Source organism: Oncorhynchus masou, chromosome 28 (assembly GCF_036934945.1).
Source record: "Oncorhynchus masou masou isolate Uvic2021 chromosome 28, UVic_Omas_1.1, whole genome shotgun sequence".
In the NCBI taxonomy this organism is placed as follows: Eukaryota; Metazoa; Chordata; class Actinopteri; order Salmoniformes; family Salmonidae; genus Oncorhynchus; species Oncorhynchus masou.
The window spans coordinates 40,480,018-40,494,644 of record NC_088239.1 but is presented as its reverse complement, the minus strand read 5'-3'; the positions used below and the strand labels follow the sequence as shown (position 1 = coordinate 40,494,644).

General features: G+C 46.9%; 1 protein-coding gene across 1 annotated transcript in view; it reads left to right on the top strand.

Moving 5' to 3' along the window:
* LOC135517579 (lysosome membrane protein 2-like) overlaps positions 1–14,627 on the top strand; it is a 69,447-nt gene that overhangs the window by 31,963 nt on the left and 22,857 nt on the right. The window contains exon 7 of the mRNA XM_064942008.1: positions 13,804–13,982. Within this exon, the coding sequence (XP_064798080.1) occupies positions 13,804–13,982 (179 nt within the window). The remainder of the gene's footprint in view (positions 1–13,803; positions 13,983–14,627) is intronic.

Sequence of the window (14,627 nt, the reverse complement as noted above, 5' to 3'; positions counted from 1 at the left end):
CCACAAATGGTTCATCCGTAGTCGGTAGTATCAGGATGGGAGCAGAGAGAACGCGCTGCTTGAGTCCTTGGAAGGCCGTCTCAGCTTCTCTTCCCCACAAAAACCTTGCATTGCCACCTTTGGTTAAAGCTGAGAGAGGGGCTGCCACCAAGCTGAAGTTCTTGATGAACTTGCGGTAAAAGTTTGTGAAGCCCAGGAAACGCTGAACTTCCTTAACGGATTTGGGGGTGGGCCAATCCGCTACCGCCCCTACCTTCCATTTGGACTTGACCGGGTTCCACTACAAATCCCAGGAATTGTACTCGGGATGAATGGAATTCACATTTTTCCGGCTTAACGTACAGATGGCTGTCCAGGAGGCGTTTGAGTACTTGTCTGACATGCTTAGTGTGTTCTTGAAGGGAGCTCGAAAAGATGAGGATGTCATCCAAGTAAACGAACACAAAAATGTTAAGCATATCCCTAAGCACATCGTTTATGAGCGCTTGGAACACCGCTGGGGTGTTGGTCAGGCCGAAGGGCATCACCAAGTATTCATAGTGACCAGTAGGCGTGTTGAAAGCGGTCTTCCACTCGTCACCAGGTCTGATCCGCACAAGATGGTATGCGTTCCGCAGGTCAAGCTTAGTGAAAACAACTGCTTCCTGGAGCAGCTCGAAGGCTGTGGCCATAAGGGGTAGCGGGTAACGGTTACGGACGGTTATGGCATTGAGTCCCCGGTAGTCGATGCAAGGACGTAATCCACCGTCTTTCTTGGCCACAAAGAAAAACCCTGCTCCCGCCGGGGAGGTGGATGAACGCATGAGGCCTGCTTCCAGAGCGTCCTTGATGTAGGTATCCATAGCAGCTCGTTCGGGTGGAGATAGGGAAAAGATCCGACCCCTGGGGGGGCAAGTGCCCGGAAACAGGTCGATGAGGCAATCGTAAGGTCTATGGGGTGGTAGCATGGTGGCCCTCTGTTTGCTAAACACCAGTTTGAGGTCATGGTAACACTCGGGAACTCGGGTCAGGTCGATGGATACTAAAGACTCGGGAGTAGAACTCGGGGAATTCTGGAAAATACAAGTAGCTTGGCACGTAGGACCCCACTGCTTGATAGTGCCCACAGACCAGTCAATGTGAGGGTTATGGCTGTGAAGCCAGGGGTATCCAAGGACGAGAGGGAACTCGGAACAGGAGATCAAATGAAAGTTCATCAATTCCTGGTGTTGTGAAACTGAAAGTCGCAAGGAGGTAGTGACATGAGTGACAAGTCCAGATCCCAAAGGGCTTCCATCCAATGTAGTGACCCTCATGGGTTCACTTAGAGGTTCAGAGGGAACGCCATTCTCCTTCGCCCAGACACCATCCATGAAGTTACCTGCGGCTCCAGAGTCTACCAAGGCTTGAAGGTGAAGCTTGTGGTTGTCCCAGGAGAGGGTGACTGGAATGAGCAGATGGGAGTTGGACGGATGGGAGGAGGTTATGTTTCCCGTTACAGTTCCCCCCGGTCTGTACGGGACAGAGCGTTTCCCTGGAGCCCGGGACACGTGGAACGGAAATGGCCCGGTTTGCCGCAATATAGACAGCGTCGCTCCCTCATCCGGCGGTCTCTCTCAGCCTGGGAGATGCGTCCAATCTGCATGGGTTCCGATGGAGCCAGCGAGGAAAAAGGTGGGGACTCGGAGCTGGGACTGATAGGGGCTAGAGGTCTACGGTTGAGTTCTCTCTCTCTCAGACGCTGGTCAATGCGTGAGGCCAACTTGATCAGGGACTCGAGATTGTCCGGTGGTTCCCGAGTGGCCAGTTCATCTTGGATAGTGTCGGAAAGGCCTTTCAGAAAGCACACCGTGAGCGCCTCGTTGTTCCAGCCACTTGCTGCTGCCACCGTGCGGAACTGTATGGCATAGTCCGTCACGCTGCGCCAACCTTGGTGGAGAGTCAGGAGCTGTTTGGCTGAGTCAGAACCACTGCTTGGGCCTTGAAACACTCGTTTGAATTCCTCAGCAAAGGCAGAGTAGCTGGCACAGCAGGAACTATGGGCATCCCACACAGCAGTAGCCCAGGCCAGGGCTTTTTCCGACAGCAGGGTGATGATATAAGCGATCTTAGACCGGTCGGTGGGAAACGACGAGGGTTGTAGCTCAAAGGAGAGAGAACATTGGGTGAGAAACCCTTTACAAGCACTTGGATCACCTGAGAACCGTTGGGGAGGTGGAAGACGAGGTTCAGCCAGGGGGTTAACTGCCATGGGTACATGAATCTGAGGTACTGGGACAGGAACTGTTGCTGGGGTAAGACGATCAGATATTTGCTTAATGGAAGTCAGCATCTCCGACAGAAGATGAGAATGTCTAGCCATTAAGGCCTCTTGCTGAACCAGGGCGGCTTCGTGGCGTTGGACAGTCTCCTGGTGGTGGGACAGCATGGCAAAAAGGTCCTGGGAACTGGCTGCCTCTGGGTTCATTTTTGGCTCTGTGTTTCTGTCAGGACCCGGTTACGAACCTGGGTCTCCGGAGTGAGAAACAGTCACTTAACCAACTGAGCCACGAATAGTCAGCAGAACCTGAGATGAGGCAGACACATCAGTACTTAAGACGGTGTATTTAATAAAGTAAAAGGAGAAGTCCTTCAATACAAAAAAGGCAAATCCAAAAGGTGGTAGGAATAGCACAAAAAAGCCTCAAGAGATACTCAAAAACAAAAACAGAATTCCACAAGAGCATCCACCGGAATCGACAAGAATACACAGAACACTAGGGCTGGGTGCTAACATACAAACACAGAGCACAGAACTGAGGGAAACTAAGGGTTTAAATACAATCAGGGAAAACGAGGCACAGGTGCAAATAATAATGGGGAACAAGGGAAAAAACATAAGGTCAAAAAGCACAATGGGGGCATCTAGTGACCAAAACCCGGAACAACCCTGGCCAAATCCTGACACCATCAGACCTAATCTGGTGAGATTTGTATCAAAACGAACAGAACAAACAAAACAAGCAACACAGCAATACTCTTCTTCACATATCACTCAATACACTCCTACATACAGTTGAAGTCGGAAGTTTACATACACTTAGGTTGGAGTCATTAAAACTCGTTTTTCAAGCACTCCTGTCATGCATAGGTGTAATAGGTGGCAGGGAAGTCAGGCGCAAGAGAGTCAAATGGAGTGTAAAATGGAGTCTTTTAATAAAGTTCACGGAGTATGCTCCATAACACTAAATGTACATAAATAAACAAACATGGGTACGAGGACCCGACGCGCACCTATACAACAATCACACTACACTGACAATACAACAATCTCTGACAAAGACATGAGGGGAAACAGAGGGTTAAATACACAACAGGTAATGAATGGGAATGAAAACAGGTGTGTGGGAAGACAAGACAAAACCAATGGAAAATGAAAAAAGGATCAATGATGGCTAGAAGACCGGTGACGTCGAACGCCGAGCACGGCCCGAACAAGGAGAGGCAACGACTTCGGCAGAAGTCGTGACAGTACCCCCCCTGACGTGCGGCTCCAGCTGCGCGTCGACACCGGCCTCGGGGACGACCCGGAGGGCGAGGTGCAGTGCGATCCGGATGGAGACGGTGGAATTCTGATAACATGGAAGGATCTAACACGTCCTCCACCGGAACCCAGCATCTCTCCTCCGGCCCGTACCCCTCCCAGTCCACGAGGTACTGAAGGTCCCTCGCCCGACGTCTCAAATCCAAAATGAATCGAACAGAGTACGCCGGAACCCCCTCGATGTCTAGAGGAGGCGGAGGAACATCACGCATGTACTGGAGCGGGCCAGCCACCATCGGCCTGAGGAGAGACACATGGACGAGGGGTTAATATGGTAATGAGTGGGTAGTTGTAACCTATAACATACCTCGTTTACTCTCCTCAGGACTTTAAACGGCCCCACAAACCGCGGAACCAGCTTCCGGCAGAGCAGGAGAAGGGGCAGGTTTTCGAGTTGAGAGATAGACCCTGTCCCCTGGTGCGAACACTGGGGCCTCACTGCGGCGACGGTCTGCGCCAATTTTCTGGCGCATTATGGCACGCTGAAGGTGGACGTGGGCTGCCTCCCAGGTTTCCTCAGCGTGCCGAAAAGCAATTGTCCACCGCAGGGGCCTCAGTCTGGCTCTGATGCCAAGGAGCCAGAACCAGCTGATACCCTAATACACATTGAAAGGGAGTAAGGTTAGTGGAGTAGTGATGTAGCGAGTTCTGAGCCATCTCTGCCCAGGGCACGAACTTCGCTCACTCCCCCGGCCGATCCTGGCAATAAGACCGCAGAAACCTACCCACATCCTGGTTAACTCTCTCCACCTGCCCATTACTCTCGGGTGAAAACCTGAGGTAAGACTAACCGAGATCCCCAGATGCTCCATGAACGCCTTCCAGACCCTTGATGTGAACTGGGGAACCCCGATCAGACACTATATCCTCAGGCACCCCATAGTGTCGGAAAACATGTGTAAACAGGGCCTCTGCAGTTTGTAAGGCCGTAGGGAGACCGGGCAAAGGGAGGAGACGACAGGACTTTGAAAACCGATCCACAATGACCAGGATCGTGGTGTAACCCTGTGAAGGTGGAAGATCAGTCAAAAAAATCCACCGACAGGTGCGACCATGACCGTTGAGGAACGGGTAGAGGTTGTAGCTTACCTCTGTGCAGATGTCTAGGAGCCTTGCACTGGGCGCACACCGAGCAGGAAGAAACATAAATCCTCACGTCCTTAGCTAAAGTGGGCCACCAGTACCTCCCTTCAAGACAGCGCATCGTCCGACCTATCCCAGGATGACCAGAGGAGGGTGACGTGTGAGCCCAATATATCAATCGGTCACGGACAGCAGACGGAACGTACAGACGACCAGCAGGACACTCAGGGGGAGAAGGCTCTGCACGTGACACCCGCTCAATGTACGCGTCCAGCTCCCACACTACCGGCGCCACCAGACACGAGGCTGGGAGTATGGGAGTGGGATCCATGGACCGCTCCTCTGTGTCATAGAGCCGAGACAATGCGTCTGCCTTAACGTTCTGGGAGCCTGGTCTGTAAGAAAGAGTAAACACAAAACGAGTGAAAAACATAGCCCACCTTGCCTGGCGAGGATTCAATCTCTTCGCCTGCCGGATGTACTCCAGATTGCGGTGGTCAGTCCAGATGAGGAAAGGGTGTTTAGCCCCCTCAAGCCAATGCCTCCACACCTTCAAGGCTTCTACGACAGCTAACAGCTCTCGGTTCCCCACATCATAGTTTCGCTCCGCCGGGCTGAGCTTCTTCGAAAAGAAAGCACAGGGGCGAAGCTTCAGTGGCGTACCCGAACGCTGAGAGAGCACTGCTCCTATCCCAGCTTCGGATGCGTCCACCTCCACTATGAATGGCAAAGAGGGATCCGGATGAGCCAGCACAGGCACCGAGGTAAACAGAGTCTTCAGGTGTTCAAAAGCCCTGTTCGCCTCAGCCGACCACTGCAAGCGCACCGGGCCCCCCTTTAGCAGTGAGGTAATGGGAGCTGCCACCTGACCAAAACCCCGGATAAACCTCCGGTAGTAATTGGAAAACCCCAAAAAACGCTGCAACTCCTTTACCGTGGTTGGAGTCGGCCAATTACGCACGGCTATAATGCGGTCGCTCTCCATCTCCACTCCTGAAGTGGAAATCCGATGTCCTAGGAAGGAGATGGATTGTTGGAAAAAACAAGCATTTCTCAGCCTTGACATATAGATCATGCTCCAACAGGCGACTAAGCACCCTGCGCACCAGGGACACATGCTCGGCGCGTGTAGCAGAGTATATCAGAATATCATCGATACACACCACTACACCCTGCCCGTGCAGGTCCCTGAAGATCTCATCTACAAATGATTGGAAAACTGATGGAGCATTCATCAACCCATATGGCATGACCAGGTACTCAAAATGACCTGAGGTGGTGCTAAATGCCGTCTTCCACTCATCACCCTTCTTAATACGCACCAGATTGTACGCACTCCTGAGATCCAATTTTGTGAAAAAACGTGCCCCGTGCATTAACTCAATAACCATATTGATCAGAGGTAGCGGGTAACTATATTTCACTGTGATTTTATTAAGACCTCGATAATCAATGCACGGGAGTAAACCGCCATCCTTTTTTTTCACAAAAAAGAAACTCGAAGAGACGGGTGAAATGGATGGCTGACATATGTCTCTATAGCCTGCGTCTCCGCTTGCGACAGGGGATACACGTGACTCTTGGGATATGCAGCGTCTACCAGGAGATCTATCGCACAATCCCCCCTTCGATGGGGTGGTAATTGAGTCGCCTTCTTTTTACAGAAGGAGAGAGCCAAATCGGCATAGTCGGGGGGAATGCGCACGGTGGAGACCTGGTCTGGACTTTCCACCGTAGTAGCACCAACGGAAACCCCTAAACACCTACCTGAGCATTCTCGCGACCACCCCGTGAGAGCCCTCTGTGGCTAAGAAACAGTGGGGTTATGACAAACTAACCAGGGTAGGCCTAGCACCACAGAATACGCAGGAGAATCAATAAGGAAAAGACTAATCTTCTCCTTGTGACCCTCCTGTGTTATCATACACAAAGGTGCGGTTACCTCCCTGATAAACCCTGACCCTAATGGTCGACTATCTAAGGCATGAATAGGGAAAGGCATATCCACAGGAACAATAGGGATCCCTAAACTATGAGCTAGACTTTTATTAATGAAATTCCCAGCCGCACCTGAATCTACTAGCGCCTTATACTGGGAATGCAGTGAAAAATCAGGAAGCGAGACAGAGACAAACATTAGTGCAGCAGAGGGCTCTGGATGAGAATGGTGCCTACTCACCTGGGGTGAAGCCAGAATGCCCTGCCTGCCCTCTCTATTCCCAGAGGAACCAACCCGGCACCGACCAGCAGTGTGCCCTCTGCGACCTTGAATGGTGCTCGAGCGGGAACCCCCTCCGGTCTCCCTGCGCACCATCCCTCCCAATTCCATAGGTTCGGGAGAGAGGGTGCGGGAGGATGGAACAACCAGACCCCGATCTAGACATCCACGAGTAGCCAGCATGTCCACCAGCTGGTCGAAGGTGAGGGTGGTGTCTCTACAGGCCAGCTCACGACGGACGTCCTCGCGTAGACTACAACGGTAATGGTCGATCAGGGCCCTGTCGTTTCATCCAGCGCCGGCAGCCAAGGTCCTAAACTCTAAAGCAAAATCCTGTGCACTCCTCGTCTCCTGCCGCCGATGATAGAGAAGCTCACCCGCTGCTTTGCCTTCAGGTGGGTGATCGAATACTATCCGGAATTGGTGGGTGAACTCCTCAAAATGGTCCAACGCCGCATCCTCCCTACTACACACAGCGCTGGCCCATTCCAGGGCTTTCTTCTCACCCTTTTCTCAGGAAAAGGAGGAAACCCTGGCAGGAAACCCTGGCAGCCGGCAGTATCTCCGTTGTATCCCGTAGGTAGGGATAAATGGATCTTCGATTCCGGAGAGGAAAAAATGTTCACGGGAGATTCCGGTTGTGGTGGTGGCGCTGGAGAAACTCCCTGTCTCTCCAAGCGATCCATTTTCTGGACAATGTGATCCATGACGGAGCTGATAACGTCAAGCTCCCTCGCTTGTTCCTGAACGCGTTCCTCCAGCTCCATGGGCATAGTGTCCTCTCCTGCTGACTTCATATATACCGTCAGAGATTCTGTCATGCATAGGTGTAATCGGTGGCAGGGAAGTCAGGAGCAGGAAAGTCAAATGGAGTGTAAAATGGAGTCTTTTAATAAAGTTCACGGAGTATGCTCCATAACACTAAATGTACATAAACAAACAAACATGGGTACGAGGACCCCGACGCGCACCTATACAACAATCACACTACACTGACAATACAACAATCTCTGACAAAGACATGAGGGGAAACAGAGGGTTAAATACACAACAGGTAATGAAAGGGATTGAAAACAGGTGTGTGGGAAGACAAGACAAAACCAATGGAAAATGAAAAAAGGATGGCTAGAAGACCGGTGACGTCGAACGCCGAGCACCGCCCGAACAAGGAGAGGCAACGACTTCGGCAGAAGTCGTGACAACTCCATACATTTCTTGTTAACAAACTATAGGTTTGACAAGTCGGTTAGGACATCTACTTTATGGATGACACAAGTAATTTTCCCAACAAATGTTTCCAGACAGATTATTTCACTTATAATTCACTTTATCACAATTCCAGTGGGTCAGAAGTTTACTGTGCATTTAAACAGCTTGGAAAATTCCAGAAAATGATGTCATGGCTGTAGAATATTCTGCGGCAGGGTAGCCTAGTGGTTAGAGCATTGGACTAGTAACTGATAGGTTGCAAGTTCAAACCCCTGAGCTGACAAAGTACAAATCTGTCGTTCTGCCCCTGAACAGGCAGTTAACCCACTGTTCCTAGGCCGTCATTGAAAATAAGAATTTGTTCTTAACTGACTTGCCTAGTAAAATAAAGGTATAAAGAAAAATAGGCTAATTTATGTCAATTGGAGGTGTGGATGTATTTCAAGGCTTACCTTCAAAACCAGTGGGAGAAGGGAAAAATCAAAAGAAATCAGCCAAGACCTCAGAATTTTTTTTGTAGACCTCCACAAGTCTGGTTCATCCTTGAGAGCAGTTTCCAAATGCCTGAAGGTACCATGTTCATCTGTACAAACCAAAGTATGCAAGTATAAACACCATGGGACCACGTAGCCGTCATACCGCTCAGGAAGAATATGTGTTCTGTCTCCTAGAGGTAAACGTACTTTGGTGCAAAAAGTGCAACTCAATCACAGAACAAAAACAAAGGACCTTGTGAAGATGCTGGAGGAAACAGGTACAAAAGTATCTATATATATCCACAGTAAAACGAGTCATATATCGACATAACCTGAAAGGCCGCTCAGCAAGGAAGAAGCCACTGCTCCAAAACCTCTGGTCTGATGAAACAAAAATATAACTGTTTGGCCATAATGACCATCATTATGTTTGGAGGAAAAAGGGTGAGGCTTGCAAGCTGAAGAACACCATCCCAACTGTGAAGCACAGGGGTGGCAGCATCATGTTGTGGGGGTGCTTTGCTGCAGGAGGGACTGGTGCACTTCTCAAAAAAGATGGCTTCATGAGGGTGGAAAATGATGTGGATATATTGAAGCAACATCTCAAGACATCAGTCAGGAAGTTAAAGCTTGGTCACAAATGGGTCTTCCAAATGGATAATGACCCCAAGCATACTTCCAAAGTTGTGGCAAAATGGCTTAAGACAACAAGGCCAAGGTATTGGAATGGTCTTCACAAAGCCCTGACCTCAATCCTATAGGAGATTTGTGGACAGAACTGAAAAAGCCTGGCTGGTTCCCCTCTCTCCACTGGGATTCTCTCCTCTAACCCTATTACAGGGGCTGAGTCACTAGCATTCTGGTGCTCTTCCATGCCGTCCCTGGAAGGGGTGCATAACATGAGTGGGTTGAGTCACTGACGTGATCTTCCTGTCTGGGTTGGCGCCCCCCCTTGGGTTGTGCCGTGGCGGAGATCTTTGTGGGCTATACTCGGCCTTGTCTCAGGATGGTAAGTTGGTGGTTGAAGATATCCCTCTAGTGGTGTGGGGGCTGTGCTTTGGCAAAGTGGATGGGGTTATATCCTTCCTGTTTTGCCCTGTCCGGTGGTTTCATTGGATTGGGCCACAGTGTCTCCTGACCCCTCCTGACTCAGCCTCCAGTATTTATGCTGCAGTAGTTTATGTGTCGGGGGGCTAGAGTCAGTTTGTTATATCTGGAGTACTTCTCCTGTCTTATCCGGTGTCCTGTGTGAATTTAAGTATGCTCTCTCCAATTCTCTCTTTCTTTCTCTCTCTCGGAGGACCTGAGCCTCAGGACTACCTGGCATGATGACTCCTTGCTGTCCCCAGTCCACCTGGCCGTGCTGCTGCTCCAGTTTCCACTTTTCTGCTTGCGGCTATGGAACCCTGACCTGTTCACCGGACGTGCTACCTGTCCCAGACCTGCTGTTTTCAACTCTCTAGAGACAGCAGGAGCGGTAGAGATACTCTTAACGATCGGCTATGAAATGCCAACTGACATTTACTCCTGAGGTGCTGACTTGCTGCACCCTCGACAACTACTGGGATTACTATTATTTGACCATGCTGGTCATTTATGAACATTTTAACATCTTGGCCATGCTCTGTTATAATCTCTACCCGGCTGAGCCAGAAGAGGACTGGCCACCCCTCATAGCCTGGTTCCACTCTAGGTTTCTTCCTAGGTTTTGGCCTTTCTAGGGAGTTTTTCCTAGCCACCTTGCCTCTACACCTGCATTGCTTGCTGTTTGGGGTTTTAGGCTGGGTTTCTGTACTGCACTTAAACAATTGTTATCAAATACTAATTGAGTGTATGTAATCTCTGACCCACTGGGAATGTGATGAAAGAAATAAAATCATTCTCTCTACTATTATTCTGACATTTCACATTTTTTAAATAAAGAGGTGATCCTACCTGACCTAAAACAGGGACTTTCTGTCAGGAATTGTGAAAAACTGAGTTTAAATGTATTTGGCTGGTGTATGGTGTAAGGTGTAAGGTGTATGTAAACTTCCGACTTAAACTGTATCACTCAAGGTGTGTAAACTTCAATCTAAAGTACCTCCCCCATAATTTTGACACATGACTAGCAATGTGAGTAATGTGTAAAAAAAATAAAAAATAAAAAATAAAACAGTACTACTGGTTAAAAAAAATATATATATTTTCAAATAACAAAATCAAATTAGCATCACTACCCTTAATATCTCCATGAAGAAAAATAATTGTACCCATACGGTCATAGTAAAATAGACTTAAGACAGCCTACCCATAGTCAAAGGCAACGCCCTCTCCTTCTTCACATTGGTCCAAATCACAAATATGGCTAACTATAAACTTCATCATAATTATCAATATTACAAATTACCTTCAAATCACTATTACAAATGTATTATCCAAATGGCTTTCCAGTGAGGGTGATCAAACCACACAGGAAAGTCAGGACAGAGGTCAGAGGTCATACAAACCCTTCAAATAAGTGTTTCTTACTATATTAGACTAATTAATAAAAAACAGTCAAACATTTCATACATTTCGTATCCTAGGGTTCCAGTACGTTTTCAGTACTTGTCTTATCAAAAGAATTCATATGTTCAATTAAAACTCAGAAAATAATAACTTCAGAAAAATCCATGTATGTGTGTCCTTTTAAAAACTTATCTAGGATAGGGGGCAGCATTCGGAATTTTGGATGAAAAGCATGCCCAAATTCAACTGCCTGCTACTCATCCCCAGAAGATAAGATATGCATATTATTAGCAGATTTGGATAGAAAACACTCTGACGTTTCTAAAAATGTTTGAAGCATGTCTGTGAGTATAACTTATTTAGCAAGCGAAACCCAGAGGACAAAACATTCAGATTTTTTTTAGGTCACTCTCTTTTCAATGAGGTTTCATTGGGAATCCAGATTTCTAAGGGACCTTCTTGCAGTTCCTACCACTTCCACTGGATGTTAACAGTCTTTAGAAATTGGTTGAGGTTTTTCCTTTGTGTAATGCAGAAGTACGGCCATCCAGAACGAGGGTAACTTGAAGTGTTCTGTTAGATAGTTGCGCATGACCAGAAAGCTAGCTACAGTTTGTTTTCCTCCTGTATTGAACACAGATCATCCCGTCTTCAATTTTATTGATTATTGATGTTAAAAAATACCTTAAGTTGTATTATAAAAGTCGTTTGAAATGTTTTGGCAGAGTTTACAGGTAACTTTTGAGATATTTTGTAGTCACGCAAGTTGGAATCTGTGTTTTTCTGGATCAAACGCGCCAAATAAATGGACATTTTGGATATATATCGATGCAATTAATCGAACAAAAGGACCATTTGTGATGTTTATGGGACATATTGGAGTGCCAACAAAAGAAGCTCGTCAAAGGTAAGGCATGGATTATATTTTTACTTCTGCGTTTTCTGTCGCGCCTGCAGGGTTGAAATATGCTTCTCTCTCTTTGTTCACGGAGGTGCTATCCTCACATAATAGCATCGTTTGCTTTCGCCGAAAAGCCTTTTTGAAATCTGACATGTTGGCTGGATTGTGTAGCTTTAATGTGCTATCTTGCATGTGTGATTTCATGAAAGTTAGATTTTTATAGTAATTTATTTGAATTTGGCGCTCTGTATTTTCACTGGCTTTTGTCCAGGTGGGACGCTAGCGTCCCACATATCCCAGAGAGGTTGATACCTTGGCACAAAGACAAACGGAAAACTCACTAAACCCAAATGAAAAAGCACACTCACAATAAATCAAACATAGTATTTTAAAACACCAACAAATAGTCATAACAAGTGTTTTATGTGTGGGTATTTGCAAACCTTAAGGTAAAAACAAACAATAAAGGCCAGGCCTTATTTAATTTGGTAGTTTACGGTTTCAATCTCACACAACCCCTCTCCCCAAGACCATAGCCCTGTGAAACATTTCAAAGAGAGAAAATGACTACCCCCTTTATGCTGGAAAAATAATTCAATTTCATTAGCATTCACTATACTAATATCATAATCAGTAACCCAAAGGTTTTTACACACATTGGTTTAAGAATTAGGGAAGAGCTGATGCACTATGTCCCACATCGGCAAAATGTCCTTTGGCAATGACCGAAGGATCAAGTCAACTGGATGTACCAGTTTTGGGGTCAATTCCATTTGGAATTTCTCTTTAATTCCACATTGGAAGAATGTTAATCTCTCATGAAAAATAATGATATAAATGTAAAGTTAAATAAAGTTAAAGATCTAGTTGTGGATTTCAAGATTAGTTCAACTTAAAGATCATCTGGAGTTAGTATTAGGATTTTGGTCAATTACGTTTAGAATGTCAGTTTATGCCCTGAGTTAACTTAATTGAAATTGATCAGAAACCTGGGTACCAATACCCCAGGAATCTCCAGAAGTAATTTCCCCTGTGGGTGACTTGTTGTGAGTGACATGACCTGTGACCCCTTGACTAACCTATGCATGTAAATTGGAGGGTGTGTGGGTAGAAGCAAGTGTAGTTCAACACATGTTCACCATTACACAGCTTTCTGAAAGATGAGCTCATGTCTCAGACAATAAAGAGCGTTGTTGCAGGTGGCCTACCTGAAGGCCTGACAGTCAGACCTGGGTTCAAGTACTATTTGTAATAATTTCAGATACTTTAGCTGGGCTTGTTTCATCTTGCCTGGTATAATGGAACCAATAGAATCGTCACAATCGCCTCCAAGTAGTTTAGAACAAACTTTCAAAGGATTTGAAAGATTTTGAATACTATTTGATCCCAGGTCTGCTTACAGTATCCTTCCAGCCTTGGCTCAGACTGTGTGTTGGCATTCATCTTTTCTAAACACCACAGAATCCATGGCCATGTTTACAGTATGGTGCCTACACCATTATCTTATTGTCTAGTGCACTGCAGTTCAGTAGCAAAATTTAACCCTTTTCACTAGGGGGAATGCAACACTTAATTTAATTAAAAGACCACCCATACTGTTGGTGTGGCTCCATTCATTCATATCAGTCCAAATGTGAGCGAGATAGTTCCGCAGATATTATGAGCTGTATTAATTTTAAACATTAGTGGGGAATGCTCTAAGTGAATATTGTGCTTGTTTTTCATAATCATGTTTGTAATGTAGTATTTTATTGTGATTTATATTGATGTGTGTGTTTTTTATTGTGCAGGTCTCATTTGAAAAAGAGACATTGTGTCAATATGACACCCTGTTAGACAGTACTTTTTCTGTTGTGATCCTCAGGTCCATCTTCATGGAGTTTGAGAAGGATGTGGAGGTGAAGGGACTCCCAGCATATCGTTTCACCCCTCCTCGTGACGTGCTGGCCAGCAAGGAGGAGAACCCAGCCAACGAAGGCTTCTGTGTCTCTCCCAAAGAGTGCCTGGGTAGTGGAGTACTCAAAGTCAGCGTGTGTAAAAAAGGTAGTTAGCTCCAGCTCTCTACCTCCACCTCCTCTCCACCTCTCCTCTCTCTCTGCATTTCAGATCGGTGTAGTAGGCCCTATTCCATTTCAATCAGGTGTGTTCAGGGAACAAATTGAGATATACACACCCCAGAACACAGACACACTTACATGCACGCACGCACGCACGCACGCACGCACGCGCACACACACACACACACACCATATGATACAGCTGCACCATCGAGAGCATCCTGATCGGTTGCATCACCGCCTGGTATGGCAACTGCTTGGCATCTGACTGTAAAACAGCAGGGGCGGCAGGGTAGCCTCGTGGTTAGAGCGTTGGACTAATAACTGGAAGGTTGCAAGTTCAAATCCTCGAGCTGAGAAGGTACAAATCTGTCATTCTGACCCTGAACAGGCAGTTAACCCACTGTTCCTAGGCCGTCATTGAAAATAAGAATTTGTTCTTAACTGACTTGCCTAGTTAAATAAAGGTAATAAATTAAACGCACTACAGAGGTTAGTGCGTATGGCCCAGTACTTCACTGGGGCCAAAATTCCTGCAATCCAGGACCTATATAATAGACTGAGCGCCAAGTCATGTTATTGTGTTACTTTTTATTATTTTTACTTTAGTTTATTAGGTAAATATTTTCTT